The 24669-nt window shown below is 34.9% G+C and overlaps 1 protein-coding gene across 4 annotated transcripts in view; it reads right to left on the bottom strand.

Annotated features, from left to right (window-relative positions):
* The window catches only part of SLC25A48 (solute carrier family 25 member 48), a 133426-nt gene that overhangs the window by 83839 nt on the left and 24918 nt on the right, over positions 1-24669 (bottom strand). For 3 of the 4 annotated variants that reach the window (XM_074290874.1, XM_074290872.1, XM_074290876.1), the window contains exons 5-7: positions 15262-15522; positions 11044-11177; positions 669-825 (exon numbers count right to left, since the gene is read on the bottom strand). In XM_074290874.1, coding sequence (XP_074146975.1) covers positions 703-825; positions 11044-11177; positions 15262-15522 — 518 coding nt within the window. In that variant the 3' untranslated portion in view covers positions 669-702. The remainder of the gene's footprint in view (positions 1-668; positions 826-11043; positions 11178-15261; positions 15523-24669) is intronic. The other variant, XM_074290875.1, reaches the window with a different exon arrangement.

A 24669-nucleotide genomic window follows, 5' to 3' on the forward strand; every position in this document is an offset into this window, starting at 1 on the left:
TTATTAGGATGTAGCTTTAGTAGGTAGAGGCAGTAGCAGATTGGGGGACTTGGACGTGTAGGAGGTAGCATTTGACCTGAGTCCCAAGTCTATGTTAAACACATTATCTATGGTGATGATTATCAGGTAGAATGAAAGCAGGGTATCTGTCTCTATCTCCCTCCCTTCCTCTGTTTCTGTCTTTCTCTCTCTCTCTTTCTCTCACTCTCTCTCTTTCTCTCTGTCTTTCAACTAAATATTTTTCAGACTGTGTCAAGATCAGGTAAGCCTAATCAAGAGAAAAAAGTACAGTGTAGAAAGAGTATAGTCACAAGATAATGGAAAAAAAGAAAGAAAGGAGAGAAGGAGGAATGGAAAAGAAGTAGGAAGAGTAAAAAAAGCAGCTTTCAACCGATACCTCTCAGACTTTCATGGCCATAGATTGGTGAACTTCTTTAAAGGCTCAAAGTTAAAGAAAAGGGACATTATGACTGGGTCACAATCTGTTATTATCAAGTACACCACTGTGCATAGACAGACATTGGAAGGTACTTCTGTCTGATGACTCCAGTCATAATTTTCTTACCAAATAATCAATATTAGAAGGACAAAGGCTAGTTGTCATTTCTCATCCACCCACTCCCACCTCATATTAGAAAGTCTTCCTTCTCTAAGAGACACACACTTACAAATAAATGGGGAAGAAGGAAGTTGATCTGGACCTCAGGGATTTGTCACTGTTTGGTCTCTCCTCAATATCCGAAGTGAAAGTTCATATCCAAGAAACATGGTGGCACTCATTGGGAACCCTCGAATGGTATTCACAGTGATTCCTCTGAAAAATACCTTTGAAGGAAGGAAATAAAATTATTTCATGGCATATAAATATAGTTTGACAAAATTTTTTGTCATATGCATTCCCACAAATGCATCCTCCCAAATTTATAAAATGAGCAACAAAACAACATAAGATGTGGCTTTTTTAGTTTCTGGGAGTTCCTTATTTCACTGAGCACTCTATTATCAAAGGTAATTGATTATCTACATGACTGCTATGGTCTTTTCTAGAGCTATTGACTTCTAAGGAGTGTTCCTTATTGAATAGACAATTGAAGACTTTTTCAAAGTTTTAAAGATGAGAGAGTGGAGCACAAGAAAAAAATCCATTGTTGTTGTCAGGTTTTTTTTTCCCCCATTTAAATTGTTCCTTCATTTCCTTTAATGGACAAAAAGAAGGCAGAAATTCTCTACCCTAAAGTAGAACAGAGTGAAAAAAGCACTAGGATAGGAGTAAGGAGGTCTAGATGTTGGTCCCAACTTTGCCCCTACTTGACTTATATTTCTTAGGATAAAGTCCCAAATGGTCCACTTTAGGTGTCTCTGAGTTGAAGAAACAGTTATTTAGCCTGAAGAGAAAAGTGAGTGGGGATTCACAGCTATTTTCAAAGACCTGCAAAGGCCTTTGGAAAAGTATATGGAAAAGTAATTTGTAATCCATTACATTTGTATTAATTACTTTTTTATTAGTAGCTCTTTAAACAACTGAAAATATTTCAAGTGAAAAGGAAATTAAGGAGAGGATTCTTGAAAGATGGTATAGTAGTTAAGAAAATCCCACGTTTTCCAGATATCCCACACAAGATGAAATAGTGCCTCAGGGTAAAAACAGAGGAGTTACAAACAAATAAGAGTTGGGATAGAACAGTGATCATCCTGGGAGAATCTGAGAAGATCCCAAAAAACCATACTAAAACTAGGGTTGACCTGTGAATTATAAACATCTTCCAGCTAGTTCCACAGAAACATCAAGAGGTGAGTCCTGGGCTGAGGGTAGCCTTCAACCCAGCCACGAGAATTTTCATCTTCCAGACAGTGTAGTAAGGGGAGTTAGGCAACCAAGTTGGGAAGATTGAGAGAATCTCTGCTGATAAAGAGATGTCAGGCCCAGGTGTACTCTTCTGCCAACATGTGGCCCTGAACAAGAAAGAACCACCACACACATGGTGAGGACAGAAGCAGTAGCGTAGGAATGTTGCTTATTATGGGAAGTTATAGGAGGGTGGAGTTCTTAGTTTTGTATTTCAGGGCAGAGGGAAGAATGAGGGAAGACTTGAGCCTACAGACATCATCCTTCATATCCCAGGACTAGAGGTGATTACACCAACTATTAAATGAGCAGACAAAGGAGAAAGAATACAATCCCAGAAAGTTCCCATGGGAATAGGGAAAATGGGTTCATCTTTAGAAGAGGGTACTGAAATAAAAAAGCCTCTCCTACTCCAAAGAGTAATGCTAAATGATCACTTACCCAAAAATAATTTGTTCAAAAAAGCCTTTCAAAATCAAATGAGACTGAGGAAAAACTTTTTAAGAAGTAAAAACAATCCATGAAAATTAGTATGGCAGAAATTAGATATGGATCCACACTTAACACCATATACCAAGATAAGATCAAAATGGGTCCATGATTTAGGCATAAAGAATGAGATAATAAATAGATTAGAGGAACAGAGAATAGTCTATCTCTCAGACCTGTGGAGGAGGAAGGAATTTATGACCAGAGGAGAACTAGAGATCATTATTGATCACAAAATAGAAGATTTTGATTACATCAAACTAAAAAGTTTCTGTACAAACAATACTAATGCAAACAAGATTAGAAGGGAAGTAACAAATTGGGAAAATATTTTTAAAAGTAAAGGTTCTGACAAAGGTCTCATTTCCAAAATATATAGAGAATTGACCCTAATTTATAAAAAATCAAACCATTCTCCAATTGATAAATGGTCAAAGGATATGAACAGACAATTCTCAGATGATGAAATTGAAACTATTTCCACTCATATGAAAAAGTGTTCCAAATCACTACTGATCAGAGAAATGCAAATTAAGACAACTCTGAGATACCACTACACACCTGTCAGATTGGCTAAGATGACAGGAACAAATAATGATGAATGTTGGAGGGGATGTGGGAAAACTGGAACACTGATACATTATTGGTGGAGTTGTGAAAGAATCCAGCCATTCTGGAGAGCAATTTGGAACTATGCCCAAAAAGTTATCAAACTGTGCATACCCTTTGACCCAGCATTGCTGTTATTGGGATTATATCCCAAAGAAATACTAAAGAGCAGAAAGGGACCTGTATGTGCCAAAATGTTTGTGGCAGCTCTTTTTGTTGTAGCTAGAAACTGGAAGTTGAATGGATGTCCATCAATTGGAGAATGATTGGGTAAATTGTGGTAGATGAAGGTTATGGAATATTATTGCTCTGTAAGAAATGACCAGCAGGAGGAATACAGAGAGGCTTGGAGAGACTTACATCAACTGATGCTGAGTGAAAAGAACAGAACCAGAAGATCGCTGTACACTTCAATGCTGTATGAAGAGGTATTCTGATGGAAGTGGATATCTTCAACATAAAGAAGATCCAACTCACTTCCAGTTGATCAATGATGGACAGAAATAACTACACCCAGAGAAGGAACACTGGGAAGTGAATGTAAATTGTTAGCACTACTGTCTATCTACCCAGGTTACTTATACCTTCGGAATCTAATACTTAATGTGCAACAAGAAAATGGTATTTACACACATATATTGTATCTAGGTTATATTGTAACACATGTAAAATGTGTGGGATTACCTGTCATGGGGGGGGAGGGAGTGGAGGGAGGGAGGGGATAATAAATAAATAAATAAATAAATGAACAAAAAAAAACAAATAAATAAATAAATAAATAAAATAAAAAAGAAAAAAAAAAGAAAAGAAAATATAAACAAAAAAAAAAAAAAAAAAGAAAAAAAAGAACAATCCATGAACAATAAAAAGTTTATGTAAAGCAAGTCAACTAGAAAAGGAGATCCAGAATCTTAAGGAAGAAAATTACTCCTTGAAAACTAAAATTGGGGGGCAGCTAGGTGGGGCAGTGGATAGAGCACCAGCCCTGAATTCAGGAGGACCCGAGTTCAAATATGGTCTCAAACACTTAGCACTTCCTACCTGTATGACCCTGGGCAAGTTACTTAACCCCAGCCTCAGGGAAAAAAAAAAAAGAAAGAAAACTAAAATTGGGCAAAGGGAAGCCAGTCATGATCTAAGAGACCAAGAAATCATAAAATAAAATATAAAGAAATATATAAAATATATAAACATATAAATAGTAGAAATAGTAGAAATATAAATATATAATATATATATACATATATATGTATATATATATGAAATAGAAGAGAATGTGAGATATCTCATAAGAAAAACAATATATCTGGAGGACAGATCAAAAAAGAAAAAAAGCCTAAGAATAATTGTACTACTTGAAAGCTATAACCAAAAAAGGAATCTTGATACAGTAATACAAGCAATAATTAATGAAAATTGTCCTGAAATCTTAGAATAAGAGGGGAAAGTAGAAATAGAAAAAAAAATTCACCACCTGAAAGAGATCCCATGAGGAAAACCTACAGAAACATTATAGCTATATTCTAAAACCCGCAGATCAAGGAGAAAATATTACCATCAACAAGAAAAAAAATTAAATATGACTGAGCCACAATTAAAATTACATAAAATCTATCAGTAGCTACATTAGAAGACCACATGTCTTAGAACATCATATATTGGAGAGCAAAAGAACTAAGGTTGCAGCTGAAAATATCTTATTTTGCAAGTTAAGCATAACAATAACTAAAGCTAAGAAAGTTTGTTTTGCCCAGGGTCACGGTTTAATAAATATTTCAGGCTAGGATTTGCACTCAGGTCCATCACTACAAGTCCAGTGTACTGACAACACTTTAACTGTCTTTTCTCAATCCATGAACCTGGAAGGAAAAAAAAGAATCACTACCTGCTTTTGATCCTATATTATGAAATAATTTAGAGTAGAGATTAAATTGGTGAAACCTGAGGATTCCTTTTCAGAATAAAATAAAATACATTACAAAGGATGATAATTGTAAATAAACCTATCAAAATATTTTAAATACATTCACAGATCCCAGGTTTTTAAAATCCCTGATTTAGAAATTTATAAAAATTGGTGAGTACAAAAAAAAGTTATCAGCACTGTAACAGTATTTTAAAAAGCTAATTCAACTTTTCTTAAGATTCTACAGAACTACAAATTACATAATAAATAGTATGTAAGGAACTGAGACAAACTTGGAGGGGAAAATTCCATTTCCTGGGTTCACAGCTATTCACCTGGTTGCCTGGACTGATTTCTGTTCTCAGAGAGCAAAGTTTCTGTCTTCTTGAGCCCAGCTAAAGCCACAAGCCTCCTTTTGGCTTAAACTAGGGCAATGGTAACATATTCCTGACCACTCTACAATACCACACTTCATGGAAAGTTACAAATCTGGCACTCAGAGGAATTTATAGCCTATTCATGTTCTACTTAACTACTCATATTCAGATCTGAAGAATAGAAATGATACCAAGAGCAATAGCCTATTAAACTAGAATTCTAGATTCACAAAATATAAAATGACTAGGAATAGAATATAAGTTGCAAGAAATTTTCTCAAGTGTTGGAAAACTGAAGGAGAAACAATGTCTTATTTAAAATAGCAATGCTGTTTTTGTTTTTCTTCCCAGGTTATTTTTACCTTCTTTCTAAATCCGATTTTTCTTGTGTAGCAAGACAACTATATAAATATATATATACATATATTGTATTTAACATATACTTTAACATTTAACATGTATGGGACTACCTGCCATCTAGGGAAGGGGGTGGAGAGAAGTAGGGAAAAAGTTGGAACAGAAGTTTTTGCAAGGGGTTAGTGTTGAAAAATTACCCATGCATATGTTTTGTCAATAAAAAGCTATAATAAAAAATAGCAATGCTACTAGCTAGGTGCTCAATAAACATGGAGAGAAGAAAGAAACAAATAGAAAAAGAAAGAGCCAAATATAAAATGATATATACAAGAAAATACAAGAAAGAAGATAGGAAAAAAAAGAAAACAGAGAAATACATAAGTATAGAGAAAGAAGTAAAGTCAGCAGAAACATGAATATATGCATATGTACATATACACACAGAGGATTTAGAGTGCAAAAATATTATTCAATGCAAAAATATTATTCAAGCCAATTCTAATAGACTTGAGGTGGAAAATGGAAAAATTTCTGCATCCAGAAAGAACCATGGAGACCAGATTGAAGTATAGTATTTTCACCTTTTTGTTTGTTTGTTTTTTTTCTCACAGGTATTTTCCCTTTTGGTTTGATTTTTCTTGCACAACATGACAAATGTGGAAATATATTTAAAAGAATTGCATATATTCAATCTACATCAGATTATTTGATGTCTTGGGGAGGGAGGAAGAGAGGAAGGAAGAAAAATTTGGAAGACAAACTGTTACAAAAATGAATGGTCAAAACTTTGCATGTATTTGAAAAAAAATGCTATTGAATATATATATATATATATATATATATATATATATGTATGTATGTACTTTTAAAGTAACATTCAAGGTGATATAGACATAAGAAAAAAGAGAAACTTTCTACAGTGACATCACCATCTGGTGGCCTTCTAGAATTAGTTTCTTAGTTCTGAACCATTTGTACCCTTGTAGGGATGGCTATTCACCCTGGTAGTTGCCTCAAAGGACAACTGAAATTCAAGTGAAGCCCACACTATTTGAAGCCATCCAAAATTACCTCTGGGTATTATATGAACATTTCAAAATAAAATTGCCCAAACTTTCAAAATTGAGATTAGTTCTATTACATCAATGAATGAAGAAAAGGGCATTCTATTATTATTATTATTATTATTATTTTTTTTTTTTTTTTTTTTTTTGCTGAGGCAACTGGGGTTAAGTGACTTGCCCAGGGTCACACAGCTAGGAAGTGTTAAGTGTCTGAGACCAGATTTGAACTCTGGTCCTCTTGAGTTGAGGGCTGGTGCTCTATCCACTGCACCATCTAGCTGCCCCTATTATCTTTAAAAGGAGGGAAAGAATATGTAAAATGTCTTTCTTGGAGATACTGAAATGTGTAAATTTTCTCCTCTTGAAATCCTCTGATTCATGAAGGTTGAAATTAACTACTGCTACAGTTTCACAAGTTCTGGAGGACCTTTACATATTCTTACACTTATCACATCACATCCCTATCAAATATATGCTAAGATTATGGATAAATCAAAAGAACTGTTCCAGAAACCAAAGCCTGAGATACACACACACACACACACACACACACACACACACACACACACACACACACACACATTGGGTACTAACTTTACAAGCAGTTTGCTTCTTGAAAAATAAGTAAGAATAACCAAATTATTTATAGCACTTTAAGGTTTATAAGAGCTTTCCCCACATCAGTTATATGATATAGGTTAACATTAGTAACACCATTTTACAGATGAGAAAATTAATCCCCAAAGAGGGGAGACTTGCTCAGAGTCACCATCCAGTTAATAAATGTAAAGTTTAGATAGTAGAAAACTTAGGAGAACATGATCAGAGCCTTCAATGTACAAAGATTGGGAAAAAGATTCAACTTGTCTTATACGAACCCAAAGGGTAGAATCAATCGATGGAAGCGATATAGACATACATTTAACTCAAAATAATTATTTCCTAGTTGAATAGATTGACTTAGAAAGCAGATAGCATCACAGAGTTAGAATTGAAAGGACTTCAGAGCCAATTTAGTTGTCATATTCCTTCACTTTACATCTGAGGACACTGAGACCCAGGAAAGTGACTTGATCATCTAAGTATCTAAGGCAATATTAGAACTCATGTCCTCTGACCCCACATTCAGTGCTCTTTATACTATTTCATACTACCTTTGTGTTCTGGGTTTCAGCTCAAATTGGTTCAATTGGCATCTCCCTAGAGATGATCTATATATCCAGCCCTAATTTTACTTGAGCTCCAAGGCCACATTACTAACCCCACTTGTACATTCCAAACTAGATGTCCTGTTTCTAAATGTTTCTAAAATATAACTCATTTCTTTCTCCCTAAACCTTCCCCTTTACTCAACTTCCAAAATCAGCACTATCTTTATAGTTATCCAGGCTCAAACTTCAGGATCATCCTTTCTTCACCAATCTCACTCACATTGAGTTGTCCATCTGTATGGTGAGGGAAGACATCACACAGAGTCCCCTTCCTTTCCTCCCCAATTAAAAAAAAAATCATAGCATCAAAGATCTAGAAGAAAAGGGGATCATAGAAGTCATTTAGTGCAAGTCCCTCATTTTTCATATAAGAAAACAGACTCTGAGAGTCTGTTTTCTTATATGAGAGTCCATGGTCACTTACCTAAAGCCAGTTATAGATTCAGGATAAAAACTCACCCCACATATCTGATCTCTTGACAAATCTTGCTGGTTTCTATGTCCTCCCTTTGTCTCAATGTATATAGCCATAATCTTATTTCAGGTCCTTGTCACCTCTCACTTGGCCTACTAGCTTCTTGATTAGTCTATTTGACTTTCATCTTAATCTTCTCCAATCCATTTTCCTTTCAACTTGTCAAATTGATTTTTAAAAAATCAATTCCACACCCTTGATTTCTCCCTTCTGATTCTACACCCACTTAAGTTTCAGCAGCTATTACCTCTAGGCTACATATATATATATATATATATATATATATATATATATAATATATATATATATATATATATATATATAATAGACTATGTAATTATGTAAATATGTAGAGATGTATACACACACATACACACACACATATATGTACACACACACACACATATATATATATATATATACACACCCCTTTGGTTTAGCACTTAAAGTGGGTTTTTGTTTTGTTTTGTTTGTTTGTTTGTTTGTTTGCTGAGGCAATTAATTAATTGACTTCCCAGGGTCACATAGCTAAGAAGCATTAAGATTCTGAGGTTAGATTTGAACTCAGGTCCTAGACTTCAGAGCTGGTGCTCTATCCACAATGCCACTTAGCTGCCCTTTAAAGCTCTTCTTAACCTAGTTCACCTATATCTCCTAAGTTCTCTGCCTTCATTAAGACAGTTCAAATCTCACCTTCTGGAGGAGACCTTTTCAACTTCATCTCCTACTATACCTCTTTGCTCTCAAGATATTAGTGCCTTCTTCCCTGACATAACTTTTCATCAATTTTGTATATAACTCATATGTACCTGCTTGTCTGACAGGTATATTTTGTGCTTTATTCCTACCTCCACTCCCCACTTTCTTCAAAGCAGAGAGTAGCATATACTAAGCACTTAATAAATGCTTGTTGTTATGTTATGCTTCCTGCATATTTCTGCCTTCAAAAGTACCAATCCTTTGAAATTAAATATTGTCATTTCTTTTTTCTTAAATTCCCAGCAGGATGTGACTCCTTCTTTTCTGAGACACTATTCATTTTCCCTGGCCCAAATTATATTCTGTCTCAGGTTCCATTTGTGGGTGGGTCTTATGTTCCTGCCAGAATGACAGTTCCTTGATTTGGTTCTTGTTGACCAGTGTAACCATTTACTCTCTTTGATTGCCTCTGGGTACTTCAGTTTCCTCTGTACATTGAGCAGTGATGTAGACTAGATAACTTAAGATCCTCCCAACTCCAAGAATTCACTTTAGATCACATTCTTGATGACAAACATGAGAAGTAAAGATGAGAACTCCAGTAGGAAGAGTCTTCCAAAGACATATCCAACTGTGAAATAGACTGAATTCATATAGGTATATACAAAGTGCATATACATTTACGCATAGATGCAGATGTTCACATGACCCACTCAAAGATACATAAATAGACCTGCATATACATTCATAAACATACACATATCCATAGAAACATATCCATTCATTAGAGCTACCTCTAGATAGAATCTAGGCTTGCTCAAACTTGGGACATGTGTCAGAGGATGGCAATGAGGAATATATAGAAAGGCTAAGCACCCCAATGCAGTGAGCTCAGTATCCCCCAACCATGAATTCTTTGTCAGTACGACCAGACCCTGGGGAGAGGATGGGCTAGGAGGGATAGGAATCTCCTCCTTAGTCTCCTATGATTCCTGGTTCAGATATAGGGAGAGGCACAGCTGTGGGACAGGGAGGGAGGGAAGAAACTATAGGATTTGGCCTGAGGTCTATAATAATTCTTTCCTATAACCAAGCAAAGGGATCTGCATACTGTAAGTAATTAAAAGTATTTTTGAATAAAGTGGAAGAAGCACTCAATTATAAATAAAAGATCTAGATCTAATTCTTGGTTTTGCTACTTAAATCTGTGGTTCCCATCTCTCTGGACTTCAGTTTTTCCATCTGTAAATGGAGGAGGTAGGAAATGATGATATCTCAGGTTCCTTCTGCTCTAAATCATATGAACTGTCTTGTCTGTTTTTTTGGTTTATGATAATAATAGCCAACATGGATGTAGTACTAAAAAATTTCAAAACATTTTACATATTTAATCTCATTTGTTCATATAGAATGGAATATCAATAAATTTTTATTAATCATATTTATCAATTATTATGGATGAGAAATAACAAAAGGAATAAGGTCAGCCTTGAAATCAAGAAAATCTGGGTTCAAGTTCTGCCTTTGATTCATACCAGCTGTCACTTGACCTTTCAGTGCTCCCAGGTAATTATAGATGAGATGTCCATCTGTATGGTGAGGGGAGATTTCATACTAGAAATTCCCTGCATACATTACACATAGTCCCCTTCCTTCCCTCCCCAATTAAAAAAAACAAACAAAACACATTATCAAAGATCTAGAAGTAAAGGGAATCATAGAGGTCATTTAGTCCAACTTCCTCATTTTTCACATAAGAAAACAGACTCTGAGAGATCTATCCAGGGTCACTTACCTAAGGCCAGTTACAGATTTGGGATTAAAGGGATTAAAGAGAGGTTGAATGATTTGCCTAAGGTCACACAGGAAACCTGTCCTGCAATACATATTAGATTCCTAACTCCCTGACCACTATATCCCTTCCATATCCCTTCTGCCTTAATAATTGGACAAAGATATTTTGAACATGAAGCCAAGAACTCCACAAAATCTGACTTCAGTATTGCTTACTTTAAGTCCTTCCTTCTGATAGCTCTGGGAGATACAATCCATGATCCCCTTGTACTTATTGCAATAGACCCCATCAGCTTGGAGTCGACTTTTTACAACATCCATAGGAGTTGCGGTTCCCCAAGAAATTGCTCCTACAAAAAGATAGAGACACACACACAGAGTTAGGATGTTAGAGCCCAGTGTAAAATCAGCAACTTGATCATATATTTGATTCAGTTGAATAAGTTGAAAAGAAATTTTTGACTTGAGCAATTCATGAGTCCATTTACCTGGCAGAGAAAGATTGTGAATAAAATCCATGCAGAGATCCTTTGAAATACTGCTGTAATGAAAAAGTATTAGGCTTGGGAATAGGAGAAAGATTAGCTGAGATCCTGGCTCTGGCACTAACTCTGTGACTATGGAAAGGGGTAATATCTCAGAAGACTGTTGTAAGGGAGATGATATGGAAACCCTAACATGCAACAGAAATATAAATATGGTGCTAGTAATTCTGAGCAACCTATTAGCAAGCTTACTAGAAAGGTGTGTGCTGACAATAAAAGACTCCAAAATAGATTTGAATAAATATATACAAACACATATGCATACATATGAATATACATATACACATATGTTTTATATAACATTTTTTTCATTCATTCTAGCAGCTTCTTGGATTGTTTTTCATATTCTGGCTTGATTACAATTATAACCATGCCAGATAGTATAAAATTGGGGTCAAGCCCTAATTAGAATATGCAATTTCTGAAGTATAAAGACTCATGTTGTAAACTTAAGAGTTATCATTCTATAAGTTAAATAAGACAGTAGTATTATTACATATTTACTTGTACATACAAGAATGCAAACCTGCCTGTGCATAAATATAGTTACATATATATATGTATATATATATATATATATATATATATATATATATATATATATATATATATATACACACACACACATACACATACATGTGTTTTGACCCATATGAGGTTTAACTCAAGGATAGCTAACTTGATTGTGGAAGGAACTACCTTTTATCAGTACTGTTACAATGAATCACCATATATTTTAAAACTAGAGAAGTACTTTTCATCATTCTTTGAAGTACTGAGGTAGATTTCTTTCTTTTCTTGTTGAATGGTTAGAATAGTGGTTCACAAAGTATAGATGAAGGACTCCTGAGGATCTCAAGACTCTTTTAAGAGATCCCACAAAGTAAAAATTATTTTAATAATAACGTTTAAATATTGTTGGCATCTTAAAATCCTCTTGATTTTTCTAACTGTATATATGTAAAGCCTGATTTTCTTCATATATACATTGCAAAAGATTTAAAGCAAAAGATGTAAGAAACCAGCTGTCTTCTATTAAGCTAGATATATAAAATATTTGCAAAAATCAGAAATATGCCATTTTTCTCACTGATTTTTGTTTTATAAAATAATTATTTTTTATAAAGATGTGTAGTTGTTAATATAGAATGGGTTTATTTTGATGATTCTAAATATATATTTTAATTTCTAACATTACAAATAGCAAGTGATATACCCCCATAGACAAAAGTTTTTTTGGGACCCCTAATAATTTGTAAGAGCATAAAGAAGTCCTGAGACCAAATATTTAGAACTGCTGAGTTAGAGAATCCCCTTATGGCTCTATATTGTCCTATAATTTTAGTTTCAACAAACATCATAACACTTTTTATCAGTGTCAAAATTTGTTGGCTCATGGAATATGGTGGCTGGAATGGACCTTTATGACTCAGTTGACAGAGAACAGAGAAAAGAACTGACCTGGGAGGGAGGGAGGAAAAGAAGGAGGAAGAAAAGGAAGAAGGGAAAGAGGAAGAAAGAGAGAGAGCAAGAGAGATAAAGAGACAAGAAAGACAGAAAGAGAGAGAGAATATCTTTAATAGTATTTTTAGTTTTTATGTGATCTCTTTTTTCCCTAAGGTCCACAAATATCTTATGATACCTTTACTTTTTCCAATTAGCTGAAAGAGAAATTACCACCAAAGGTTTTAACATTTCAACCAGATTAACTAGCTCTGATTAAAACAGCTTTCTGAAGGCTTATTATATAGGAGGAAAGGATCAGCCCAATAATTTATTGATCTCAGATTTTTTCTTCTCCCAGATATAATCTTTAAAAAAAATAATAATTGCTCAGTAATCATTGTGACCAGAGTGACAGCCTGGTCACAAACCAGAGAGACGAACTTTTCCATTTAGTAAATATAATGCTTCCTTTAAAACTTACCTCTTAGGCTTCTGTGCAAACATATTAGATTTGTGGGCAGGGAGTGGAAAAAAAAACAACTGATGCCAGAGTCCAGATTTTGCAATTGTTACTTTATTGGTTCATTCAGTAACAAAACTGGAGAGTTTTCCTCACAAATATGCCCTATGACAGGAAATATCCCTATTTTGCAGATGAAGAAATATGTTCTCTAAGATTGGATTACCTGATAATTATCACAGATCTAGATGTCAGAGTCAGGAAATCAGTGTTCTGATTATGGATCCAGGGCTCTTTCAATTCTGCATGCTGACAAAGAAAATCTAAACCTATCTCAGGGCGTACCTGGCTCTGGAGGCTCTATGTGAACAGAGAAGGAATTTCTTCATTGGAAATTTCTTATACCAATGATGGCACAGCTGTGTGCAAAAATAATAATAATAACAACAACAAAAGAGAGAAATAGAAATAGAGATAGACAAAGACAGATAGAGACAGAGAAACAGACACACAGATAGAATATCCTTAAAATGAGCTGAGAGATAGCGTAGTATGGGGATTCACTTAGTTCCCTCTTCTACTATTTCCTATCCATCTCCCCATATATAGCTCTCCTACAATAATAACAATTAGTTTATTTTGAATTTTGTGGGTTAACAATGCACTTAGGATACTTTGTCTCTTTTGAGTCTCACAGCTTTGCCAGGAAATTACTACAGGTATTAAACCTATTTTGCAGAAATGAAAACAGCCTCAAGGAAATGAAGTGACCTGCCTATTATTAAGTTCTAGCAGCAAGATTAACTTGTTACTTTATCCACTTCACCACCATGTCTCTCCTGGAGGCATTAACATCCTACAATGACTACAATAGTTCCATATTGAAAACTAATAGTTATTCCAGATTCATTCTAGATTCTAAGGTGCATCTGAAAGATACACCATAGCATCTTTTACAGAAAGCTATACAGTGGAGACTGAATTCATTTATGACCTTGAATAAATTGTTTCCACTTCCCAGGCCTCAATTTCCTTATCTACAAAATAAATGGATTGTACTAAAGTCTCTCTAAGATCTCTCAATCGACACTTTTATGATATGGATAATATGGATAAAAAGGCTTGGAGACAGATGATCTTGGTATGGAACACAGGAAAATATCAGGATTTAGAGTATAGTATATCCCAAAGTAAGGATATTCTAGGATTCATTGCTCCAGAGACTCTGGGGACAAAAGGCAGAGAGACGGAGGAAGGTATTGGGTTTTATAGAATTTAAGAGTGAAAGCAACTTTAGAATATAGAGTATATTATAGTTGGAAGAGAACATAGATATCACGTAGTTCAAATGCTTTATCTTACAAATAAGGAAATTTAGTCCCAAAAGGTAGGAAATAATCTGGTAAATGTCACACAGTTTGGCAGTAGAGACATAATAAATTAGTTCCAGCTATTTATACCCAGTACTCTTGCCATTATCCCCATACCAAAGATTTCCTCCCAACTTTTGGATTTCATCTATCTTTGATTCTACAACTTTTTGGCCTAACAAACATGAGGGGCATGTATTGCCAAGCTGCATAACCAATTATTTTCTTCCTGCTTACTCCCTATTCTTTTTACCATGTATTTCCTGGATCTCAGCAGTCAGAAGTTAAAGAACCTCTATACATTGAACTTGTTCTGTTTGGCCCAGGATTGTAGAACCAGAAGAAACTTTTGGAAGTAATGGTATCCAAAAGTGGAATGTGCTAACTTTGCAGGGAGTGAATTTTCCAAAATTGGAGGGTTTCCAAAAAATGTTGGATGGCCATTTTAAGGTTTTTATGAAAGGGACTTTCATTCAGAAATCCCTTCCCAATATGAGTCTATAACCCAGTGATTTCTCATTACCCTACTAGGGATGAAGGTTAAAGGCAAGATTTGGTATACATTATTCTATTTCTACTCCAAGATGAGTTAAAGAAAGGGGGTTATCCATACCTGCAATGCCCCCTGCCAACCACACTGTATAGGGATTGGAGGTTGTGTAATTCTCTGGAGTGATCCATTCGTAGATAAACACATAAGGGATGAAGTAGAGGCAATAGCCTGGGACATCCCTTAGAAGCATGGCATTGGCCCCCCGGTAGAGTCCCACTAAGCCCTCGGTCCGGATAATTGATGTCATGCAGTGAATAGGCCCCTGGTACTTAGGTTGGTTCCAAGGATCCTTTGGTCTGGGCTTCAAATGGAGGTTTGCTGCTGCACATATAGGGGAGAGAGGATTGTAATTAATTAAATGACCATCATTGTTACAGCCACCCATATTTGCTTTGTGACACTCACTTATATTTGCCTATCTGATTCAATTCTACTCTCTGAATCTTTGCTATTACATCACTAGAGACCTAATGGTAATTGTTTGTTGCACTTTTGTAAATATTGATAACACAGCTGTAGCTTCTGCGGCTGCTGCCAAAAACTGACTTTGGCCTCACATCAACACATAATGTGAAAGTAGTCAAAGAAGTGAGAATTCTAACATTTGGGGGAATGCCAAATCCTTAGAAACATTTTTGAACCATCAGACTATTCTTTTCAATTAATAGCACTTTTGAAGAAAATGTTGCTAAAGGTATGCCCTAGAATAAACATAACAATCCCTAAAGGAAGGAAAATCCTGGGTAAATGAGAAAAAAAAAAGTGAACACTTTAGGGAATAGTGAAAAAAAAAATGATACCTGACTCATAGAAGAATATTGTATACATTGCCAGATATAGATACTTTATTTGGATATTTCTGTTTAACTGTTTTTGAATGAAAGGGAAGATTTAATTTAGGGCAAGGAACAATGAATATGAGAATATTTTACTGCCCTGTAATAAGTTATTAGGAAATTCAGTTCCTCTCTGCATGCTTATGTGCAATTTATTTAAGAAAAAAAAAATTAATGAATTAATTTTTTTTCTGTACCACCTAAAAAGAAATTGTGAAAGATTAAGTAAGTAGAGGAAACATTTGAGGCTTAGGAGGCAACAGAAGACTGCTCTATACCTGATCAATTAATTTAAAATTATTTCAGAAATTCACTAAATGATTTTGTCTGATCCTGAGAGGAAAACTCTAAGGAAAAGTTCAGGTAGTGAAGTCTTCAGTAGACATGCTCTCATGGTAACTCTTCAAATTCAATTTAACAAGGCTTTGACTTAGATACTGAGCATGGAAAAACAAAAAATAAAACCAAAGAGATGGACATAATAAGCATACAATTAAAGAAACACAAGGTGATTTTGAGGAGAAAGAGAACACTGAATTTCATCACCATATGAGGAGTGGGCAGGAAGGTAGAGTACAGGTACAACAAACATTGAGAGTTAAACAGCCTCCTGGGTTTGGCCTTCACTTCTGTGTTCAACAATTCATTCTCATTCAGTGGAAATGCAAGTCTGAGATTGTCATTTTGTTCAATGAAAAAAATCTTTTTAATTTATTGTTTTATCATTGTGTAGAATGGCAAAGGAACCTATAATAGCAGTATCTCCACTCTTTATTATTCCCTTGTTTGGGGCCAAATGTACAATAGATATTCCATGCATGAATGAATGAATGAAAGACAATATAATTCCTAACTTCCTCTTTTTCTGGTCCCTTATCTCTTACTCTTCTAGTGCTCCATATGAATGCTTTTGCTCTTATTTTTTCTTCTCTTTCGCTACATTAAGCTTCCAATAGCAGCAAATATATCCTACTTTCCCATGAAAGTCATTCCTTAGACTAGATGTTTATGAGCACTTGTTTAGGTATGTAGTTTCTGATTAAACATTGCCATTTTCTTTTTGTTACTCTCATTCTTGCTATCTCTTGCCTTGTTCTTGATTCATTCTTAATATTCAGTTTTGAGGGGAGCCAAGCATCTTATGATCTTATGTTAACAGACTACAAAGTTTAACAAATTAGATGGTCCATGAACAAGTATTAGAAACAAAGAAAATATCAATTAGGAAATTATTAAATGGTTGTATATATGAATATAATAGAGCATTATTGTCCTTTAAGAAATTATAGATATAATGAATACAGAGACACTTGAAATCTTCTCACATCAACTAATGGGGAGGTAATCAAAATCAAAACAACCTACAAAATGAATGAAACAATATAAATGGAAACAACAAACAATACAAAATTACGATGCCAAGCTTGACCCAAAGAAGAGATGAGAATGCACCCCCCTCTTCACTTCTTTGAAGAGGTAGGAACCACGAATGAGGAATATCACATATAATGTTGCATGTGATGTTTGACCTTACAAAACTAGTAGAGTTTTTTCCTTCTTTTTTCATTTTTTTTTAAAATAAGGAATAGCTAGGAAAGGGGCCATATTGTAAAATTTAAATGATATAAAAACTAGATAATTTCAATAAAATACTTCAATGGCATGTTCTTCATCTGTTCACAGTCAACTGAATTAAAAATCCTTGAAACCTCATGCTATTTACAAGGGGGAAATGGAATATGACTTAACCTTAATTGGAATTCTGACCATGTGCTCAAACTGTAATTTCATCTGTCACAGTAAATAGGTTACAGTTAGAGGTTGATTTTTTTTTTTCATTGACCTGGTATATGTACCCAAACAAACACATTCTGTACCTTTTGCTCATATTTTTTGAAGCTGGTATATGATAAACACCTATACTCAGCATTATCCCTGTAGGAAAAGGCATTGGAGAAGAGATTGAGTCTTATTCATTTGTTTGTCTAAAGTGCCACACTCTTTTTGAAGTTACAGGAAGAAGAAATGTGCTGCACTGTTTTCTCCAACAATACTTCCCTTTACCTCCCCAAAACTTTCTCTATAGAAGAATATTTTATCAAATGAAGCAGATTTCACTGTCTAAAATGATAACTTACCTCTGTCATGTTCACTGAAAAGTATAATAATAATTTGACTCAGAAATCAAGGTTCTCAGCAATCAGCTATTAACATGTTACAGATTTCCATGGTTACTGATTGAATCACATATTATGATGTTCAAGTGGATGGAAAAACACTTGCTAGATTTAGAAACTAACAACTGTCCAACAAGAATTCAGTTGGCTTTCTCTTTATATGAGTCATAAGGAAATTCTTTCCAGTTATTCTAGAATAATAATGCATATAATTAGTTTTTATTGCCCAGAGTTACTCAAGCAGTTATTACTTTCAAAGTAGTCTAATTGCCTTAGGACAATTGTTGTCTAAAACACTGATATCTGTTAAACAAGGTCTCCAGTGATCTCTTACTGCATGTGAAAGAAATGTTAAGAAATAATGCAGAAAATAATGGGAATCAGAGAGAGGTATGAGAAGGAGAACCAGGAGAACCAGTAACACTTAAAAGTAAGTCATGGGCATGAGTCTTTTCTTTTAGAAAAGGAAATTGAATATCTAGAGGAAAAATAATCAGTTGGCATTCAAAGCAATAAAAAAGGCCTATCAGGAAGAAGGTCATCCAGTAAAGGGCTGAAAAAAGATTTTATTCAATAAGAACTAAATCCTAAGAGATCATTTAAAAATAATTGTGGGCTCAGCACAGAGATTATTTTTACAATAAGGAAGGGCCATAATCAGCATCTTTAGAAATTGGCCAATTCATTTGAAGAAACAAAAGATCTAAAATGTCAAGGAAAATAAAGATGAAAATGGAATAGTACTTCCTGACTTCAAACTCCATTATAAAACAATAGTCATCAAAATCATTTGCTTATTATTTTTAAGACAGATTATTTTAAGATCAATACTAGTAGAACATACTAGACAAGAAAGAATCAAGCAGAAAACAGGATTCAATAAATCAATATTTGATAAACCAGAGTGCATACATTAATTGGGGGAGGGGAGGAAGGGGAATACTCCATTTGACAAAGAGTGCTGAGAAAATTGGAAAGCAGTCCAGCAGAAATCAAACTCAAACCTTGTTATATTTCACAATAAATTCTATAAGAATACATCCTTTTTTTTTTTCTCTGAGGCTGGGGTTAAGTGACTTGCCCAGGGTCACACAGCTAGGAAGTGTTAAGTGTCTGAGAACAGATTTGAACTCAGGTCCTCCTGAATTCAGGGCTGGTGCTCTATCCACTGAGCCACCTAGCTGCCCCAGGATACATCCTCTTAATAGTAAAGATGTGACTAAAGAATAAGAAAAGAAACATTATAATTCTTTCACAGCTGTGGATAGGAAATACATTTTTAACAAGCCTAAAGAAAATTACAAAACATGACATGAAAAGCTTTGATTACATGAAACTGAAAAGCTTCTGCACAAATAAAATTAATGTATATAAAAAAATTAATGCACCTAAAAAGTCAAAAGGAGGGGAAATTCTTGTCTCAATTTTTTCTCACAAAAGTTTGGTATATAAACAACTAATATACATGTGTATATAAATTTAAAACAGTTCTTAAAATTTCAAGCTATTAACAATTATCTGATAGAATCTTCCAAATCACTAATAAATAAAAAAATGCAAATCAATATTACTCTGAGGTTTTACCTCATACCCTGAAAATAGGCAAAGATTAAGAGATGGCTCATTGTAGCTTTGATGAGGTTATGAGAGTTGTTAAAATCCCCTTATGGTCAGTGCACAGGTTCTTCATGAAAAAAATTCATGAACCCGAATTGGCAAAAATGAAAGTTTACTGTTGGATAGGAAGCCAGTTTTGCTAAGAGACTGACTTTTTTAGTGGCAAAGTCCTATTAGGGAAATGGAGGCAGACACTGAGAAGAGAATGCTTCTCAATGGGCAGGGTCCTGGTAAACTGCTCTGGACTTTCTACAAAAAGAAAGTGAGTTCAGAAACTACCCTTCAAAAGGAGTCTTGAGATTTCAGGCTGAAAAGGAAGCCAAGTTCCCAGGCCTAGATGCTTATCGGTATCCGGCCCAGATGTCTTATTGGAATTAACAACACTTCAAAGAGATGCTTTTAAACCAAGATTTCTAATTGAATCAAAGGGCCTAGCATCCCCGAAAGATAACTTTTCTGGGAGGACTCCAAAAGATCAAAAGGGAGCACAGTTTCAGAGTAATAATTTTAAAGGGAATACAGTTTCAGTAAAGGGAACAGTTTCCCTCTCCCTTCAGTTTCTCCTTTACTTTTTGATTACTACTACATCAAATGGTATTTTTACATCACAATTGAAGTAGTTTGGGGGGAGAAATAAGGGGAAAATGGACTGTACTATTTCCTTCTGCTCTGCCATCTTGGTTGCTTCCCATCTAAACAATATACAATAAAATGGGTAGAACCAGTAGAATAATTTATATAATGCTATAAAGAAAAACAACTTTGAAACAAAATAGATGTCTACTTATTGAGGAATGGCTAAACAAACTGGGATATGTGAACATGATAAAATATTACTCTGGCATAGGAAAAAATAAATATGGAGAATTCAAGGAAAAAGGAAAAGATAGTTAGATACATAAGAGCAAATTAGGAATAAACAGTATCCCCAAAACCACCAAGATAGCAGAATGTCCAGGAGGAAAAGGCACTTAACAGGATCAAAAGCTGCAAAAGTCTAGAAGGATGAAAACCTCTGCTCTAAAAGATAATTAGATTAAGCAATTAGTAGATCAGATAGCGTAAACTAGAACATCAGATAGAGTAAACTAGAGCAATGAGTAGATCAGATAGAATAAATTAGAGCATCTAGTAGATGGCACAAGGAGAACAAGGAAAGCATTATTTGCAATGGCTAACTATAATATTAATGGAAAGAACAAAAATCAAAACTAAACAGAGTCATTTACAGTTTCCAAGACTTATTCTTAAATAAGAGTTGAAAAAATAACATTCCTTGCCTCGTTCCAGAAGTGAGGAATTGTAGATACAGAAAACTGCTTTTATTATCACACCTAGTTAAGGTGTGGGTTGGTTTTGTTAAAGTGTTTTTATGTTTCTTTTTAAAATCTTGTTTCAAAGGATAGATGACTGGGTAAAGGATGATGTGGGGGGAGGAGACAATATTCAGAAGTGAAGGCAAAAACAAAAGACATTAATAAAAATAAGATTAAAAATAGAGAAGAGTCATTAATTTAAAAAAAATTTTGGGGGGGTTGGGGGAGGGGAGTTAATCAGGAACAATCAGGAAGTTTCTAGAATTAACTGAAATATAAAGATAAAAAAAGGTATCAATAAAACATTTTTAGAAGGGAAAGTAAAAAGCAAGGCACTGATATTAAGGGGGAAAGGGAAGGAATCTCTCTTGTAGAGTAGATGTGCCCAGAGAGAGACCCTCATCTATTGTAGCCCTTTCCTTATACTCACTTCAGGCAAATGTCTCTTCTCAATGGCTAATCAATCTTACAATTTGAATGACTGCTGATGGGAGAAAGGTTATAGTGTAACTTATATAGGCTGTAGCCCACAAATATTTACTATCTTTTTTATGCTCTAGAACACTGAAACTTCTGGCAAATTGCAGGAGTGAGCAAATATTTGTTTATTTTATTTTGCTGCCACATGACAATTTTTGAGGTTTCTTTAAGAGAAACTTTTTTGTTATTACATTCTGAAGGTAGAGTACGTAGAGAGTCAGAACCCTGGAGAAGTATACTTGAAACAAGGTTAACTCAGAGGAAATGGTTATCCAGTTTACATGTATACTTAGTTCTTAGCATGGTGATGTAATAGTTCTTTAAATTCACACATAATCAGTATGCTGTAATGACTGAAAGACATTCCATCTCATACCATCCTGGTGGCTCTCCTGCCTTCTGCATTCCTTCTCTAAGATCAAGGCTTGTCAGAAGGTCCCCCAGAAAGCTAGCAGAGCCCCAGGTGAAGAAGACAGACTGTGAAGACAATAATAAAGACTTTGAACTTTATTCCTGATTATTCTTGTGATGATTATTCTGCTGAAACCAAAGCCCATTTGGAGGACTTCCAGACAGTTAACCATAATATTACAGAATAACTTCATGGAAGCACTGGGGCTTAAAAGTGACTTAAAAGTCTGTAGTGGTGGATAGAACACCATCCCTGAAGTCAGGAGGACCTGAGTTCAAATCTGACCTCAGACATTTAATACTTCCTAGCTATATATAGACCCTGGGCAACTCAGTTAACCCCAATTGCCTCATGGGAAAAAGTCTGTAGTAGAAAATATTTACAGCAATTAAGAAATGTGGTATAAAATGTTCTATCAGAGAATTTTGTGGCAGGACTATTATTTATCAGATTTCTCCATCACTCTGCAACAAAACGTATCTTTTCCTAAAAGATATCAGAACAGTCCCCAAGACCTGATTGGTCCCTGCCTTCCATGACACAGTTTTCCTGATTATATAAAGGCATAAAAAGAAGCACTCACTTAGGGTAAGGGTGAGAGGTGGGGTCTCTGGCTTGGTAGATGTCTGAAGACAATGCAAATCCATTCAAACCCAGTGATCATATAAGAGGTCACTGGATTCCATAAATAAGTTATTGGTCATTATATACTTGTGGCAACATAATTAGATCTAATTAAATCTCATTTTGTTAACTGTTTTATGATTTATGAGAGCTTCATTTCATTCCAGAATTGAACCTAAATTACTAATAGAGTACCTGTTTCTAATATTTGTAATAACATTTGGTTGAGTGAGGGAAAGGGCACTACAATTATGGAGGATAAGAGTGATCTTATGACTAGACACTGCATGGTAGCATCTAGTGGCAAAAAACCTTATGGCTATACATAAGGAGTCCTTTCAATGGACCAAGAAGCAGGCTCATATTCAAACAAAGAGCAGTTAACTCAGTGGGTGCTAGAGGAGAGTACCTGAGAGGGTAAAGAAAATATCAAGTCTAGAATCAACTAGTTTCTGGACATCAAATTACAAATGTTGGACTGCCAATATTATCTGAAAGTGAACTGGCTCAACACTCAGAAACCAAAGAAAAGTTTTTAGCCTCAAGGGACTGTATAATGAAAATTGAGAAACAATTTATGAAGCTGGTAGCTATGCAAGTAAAAGATTATCTCTCTCTATAGGGAGTGGAGGGGTAGGAGATGGAGAAATGGGGACTGAGAGGGCCACAGACAAAAACCCACTATATCATCTCTGACCCAAAGACTTTGTCTCCACTAGACCCTACTGAGGTCAGGCATGAGAATAAGAGTGTGAACAAGAGACTTGAGAAGTACCAATGGTAGGAAAAAGAACTCCAAATTTATTTTATTACAGTTTCTGGGAGAAGATACCATTGCCTTAGAGAACAGGAAATAGACTGGACTTCACCATCAAGGAAATGAGTAACTTGAATGAGATTTTCAAAAAGAAACCTGATGAATCAGTAGGGCAATAATATCAAAGATAATGGTTACAGGAGCCAGTGATGAGACACTCTCAGCAGCTCAGTGATATAGCTTTAAGGAGCTATCTGAAGTTTTGTTTTGTTTTGTTTTGATTTGTTACAGAGCTATCCTTTGCTCCTTTTTATCTGGCTAAAATGGGGTTATTCATACTTAACTCCATAAATATGATTTTTAGTCACAATGAACTCCCCAGTAGTAATCTGCAAGAGATGAGGTGAAATATCTAAAGAAAATGGATTTGATAGAATGGATTTATGTACCTCACATGCCTCCCTCCCTCAATGGACTTTACCTATGTTTCTTCCTGTCATAGATAATATAGACAATGAAACTGATGATTTTTGAGCAGGAGGCCATGACTTGGACAAATGCAGCTGTCATTTGCAAAAGGGACTCCAGGAATGGGCAGAGGAGTAAAGGAGTCTGCTGCCCTGCTAGGTAGGCAGAAGGCAATAACACCCTTTAGGGGATGAAATGGGGAAAGGAGCTTGGGGTGTGGCTCCTAAAACATGGTAAGACATGTTAAGCCATGATTATTTATCTCACCAATACTGTTTTCTCTTTACTTGTCCTTGAGACAAGACAGGAAAGTGTACTTTAATTTGGGAAGAAATCCAGGATATTTTCACTGTCCTTCCCCAGGGCTATCTAAACACTCCTTTATACTACCATATTATGGTCTCAGAGACTAAGACTGGAAATAGCCTCCTTTTTCAGGCCTAGACATATCAAATTTCAAATTATACCACAAAGCTATAATTGTCAAAACAATTTGAATCTGGGTAATAAATATACAGAGGTTGATGAATAGAATAAATGAAGTATTTAATATACAGAAGCAAATAAGCACAGTAACCTAATATTTGATAAACATGAAGATCCCAACTATCAGAGTAATAATTAACAATTCAAAAAAAACTGTTGGGAAAACTGTTGTAGACCAACGTATCATAGTATATGATATGCTAAGCTCCAAATGGAATTTGTAAATAATGATATGATAGAGGAGCATGCATGGAAGACATTAACTGTCAGATTTTTGGATAGAAAAAGAATTCAT

Source organism: Sminthopsis crassicaudata, chromosome 2, assembly GCF_048593235.1.
Source record: "Sminthopsis crassicaudata isolate SCR6 chromosome 2, ASM4859323v1, whole genome shotgun sequence".
Taxonomy (NCBI): Eukaryota; Metazoa; Chordata; class Mammalia; order Dasyuromorphia; family Dasyuridae; genus Sminthopsis; species Sminthopsis crassicaudata.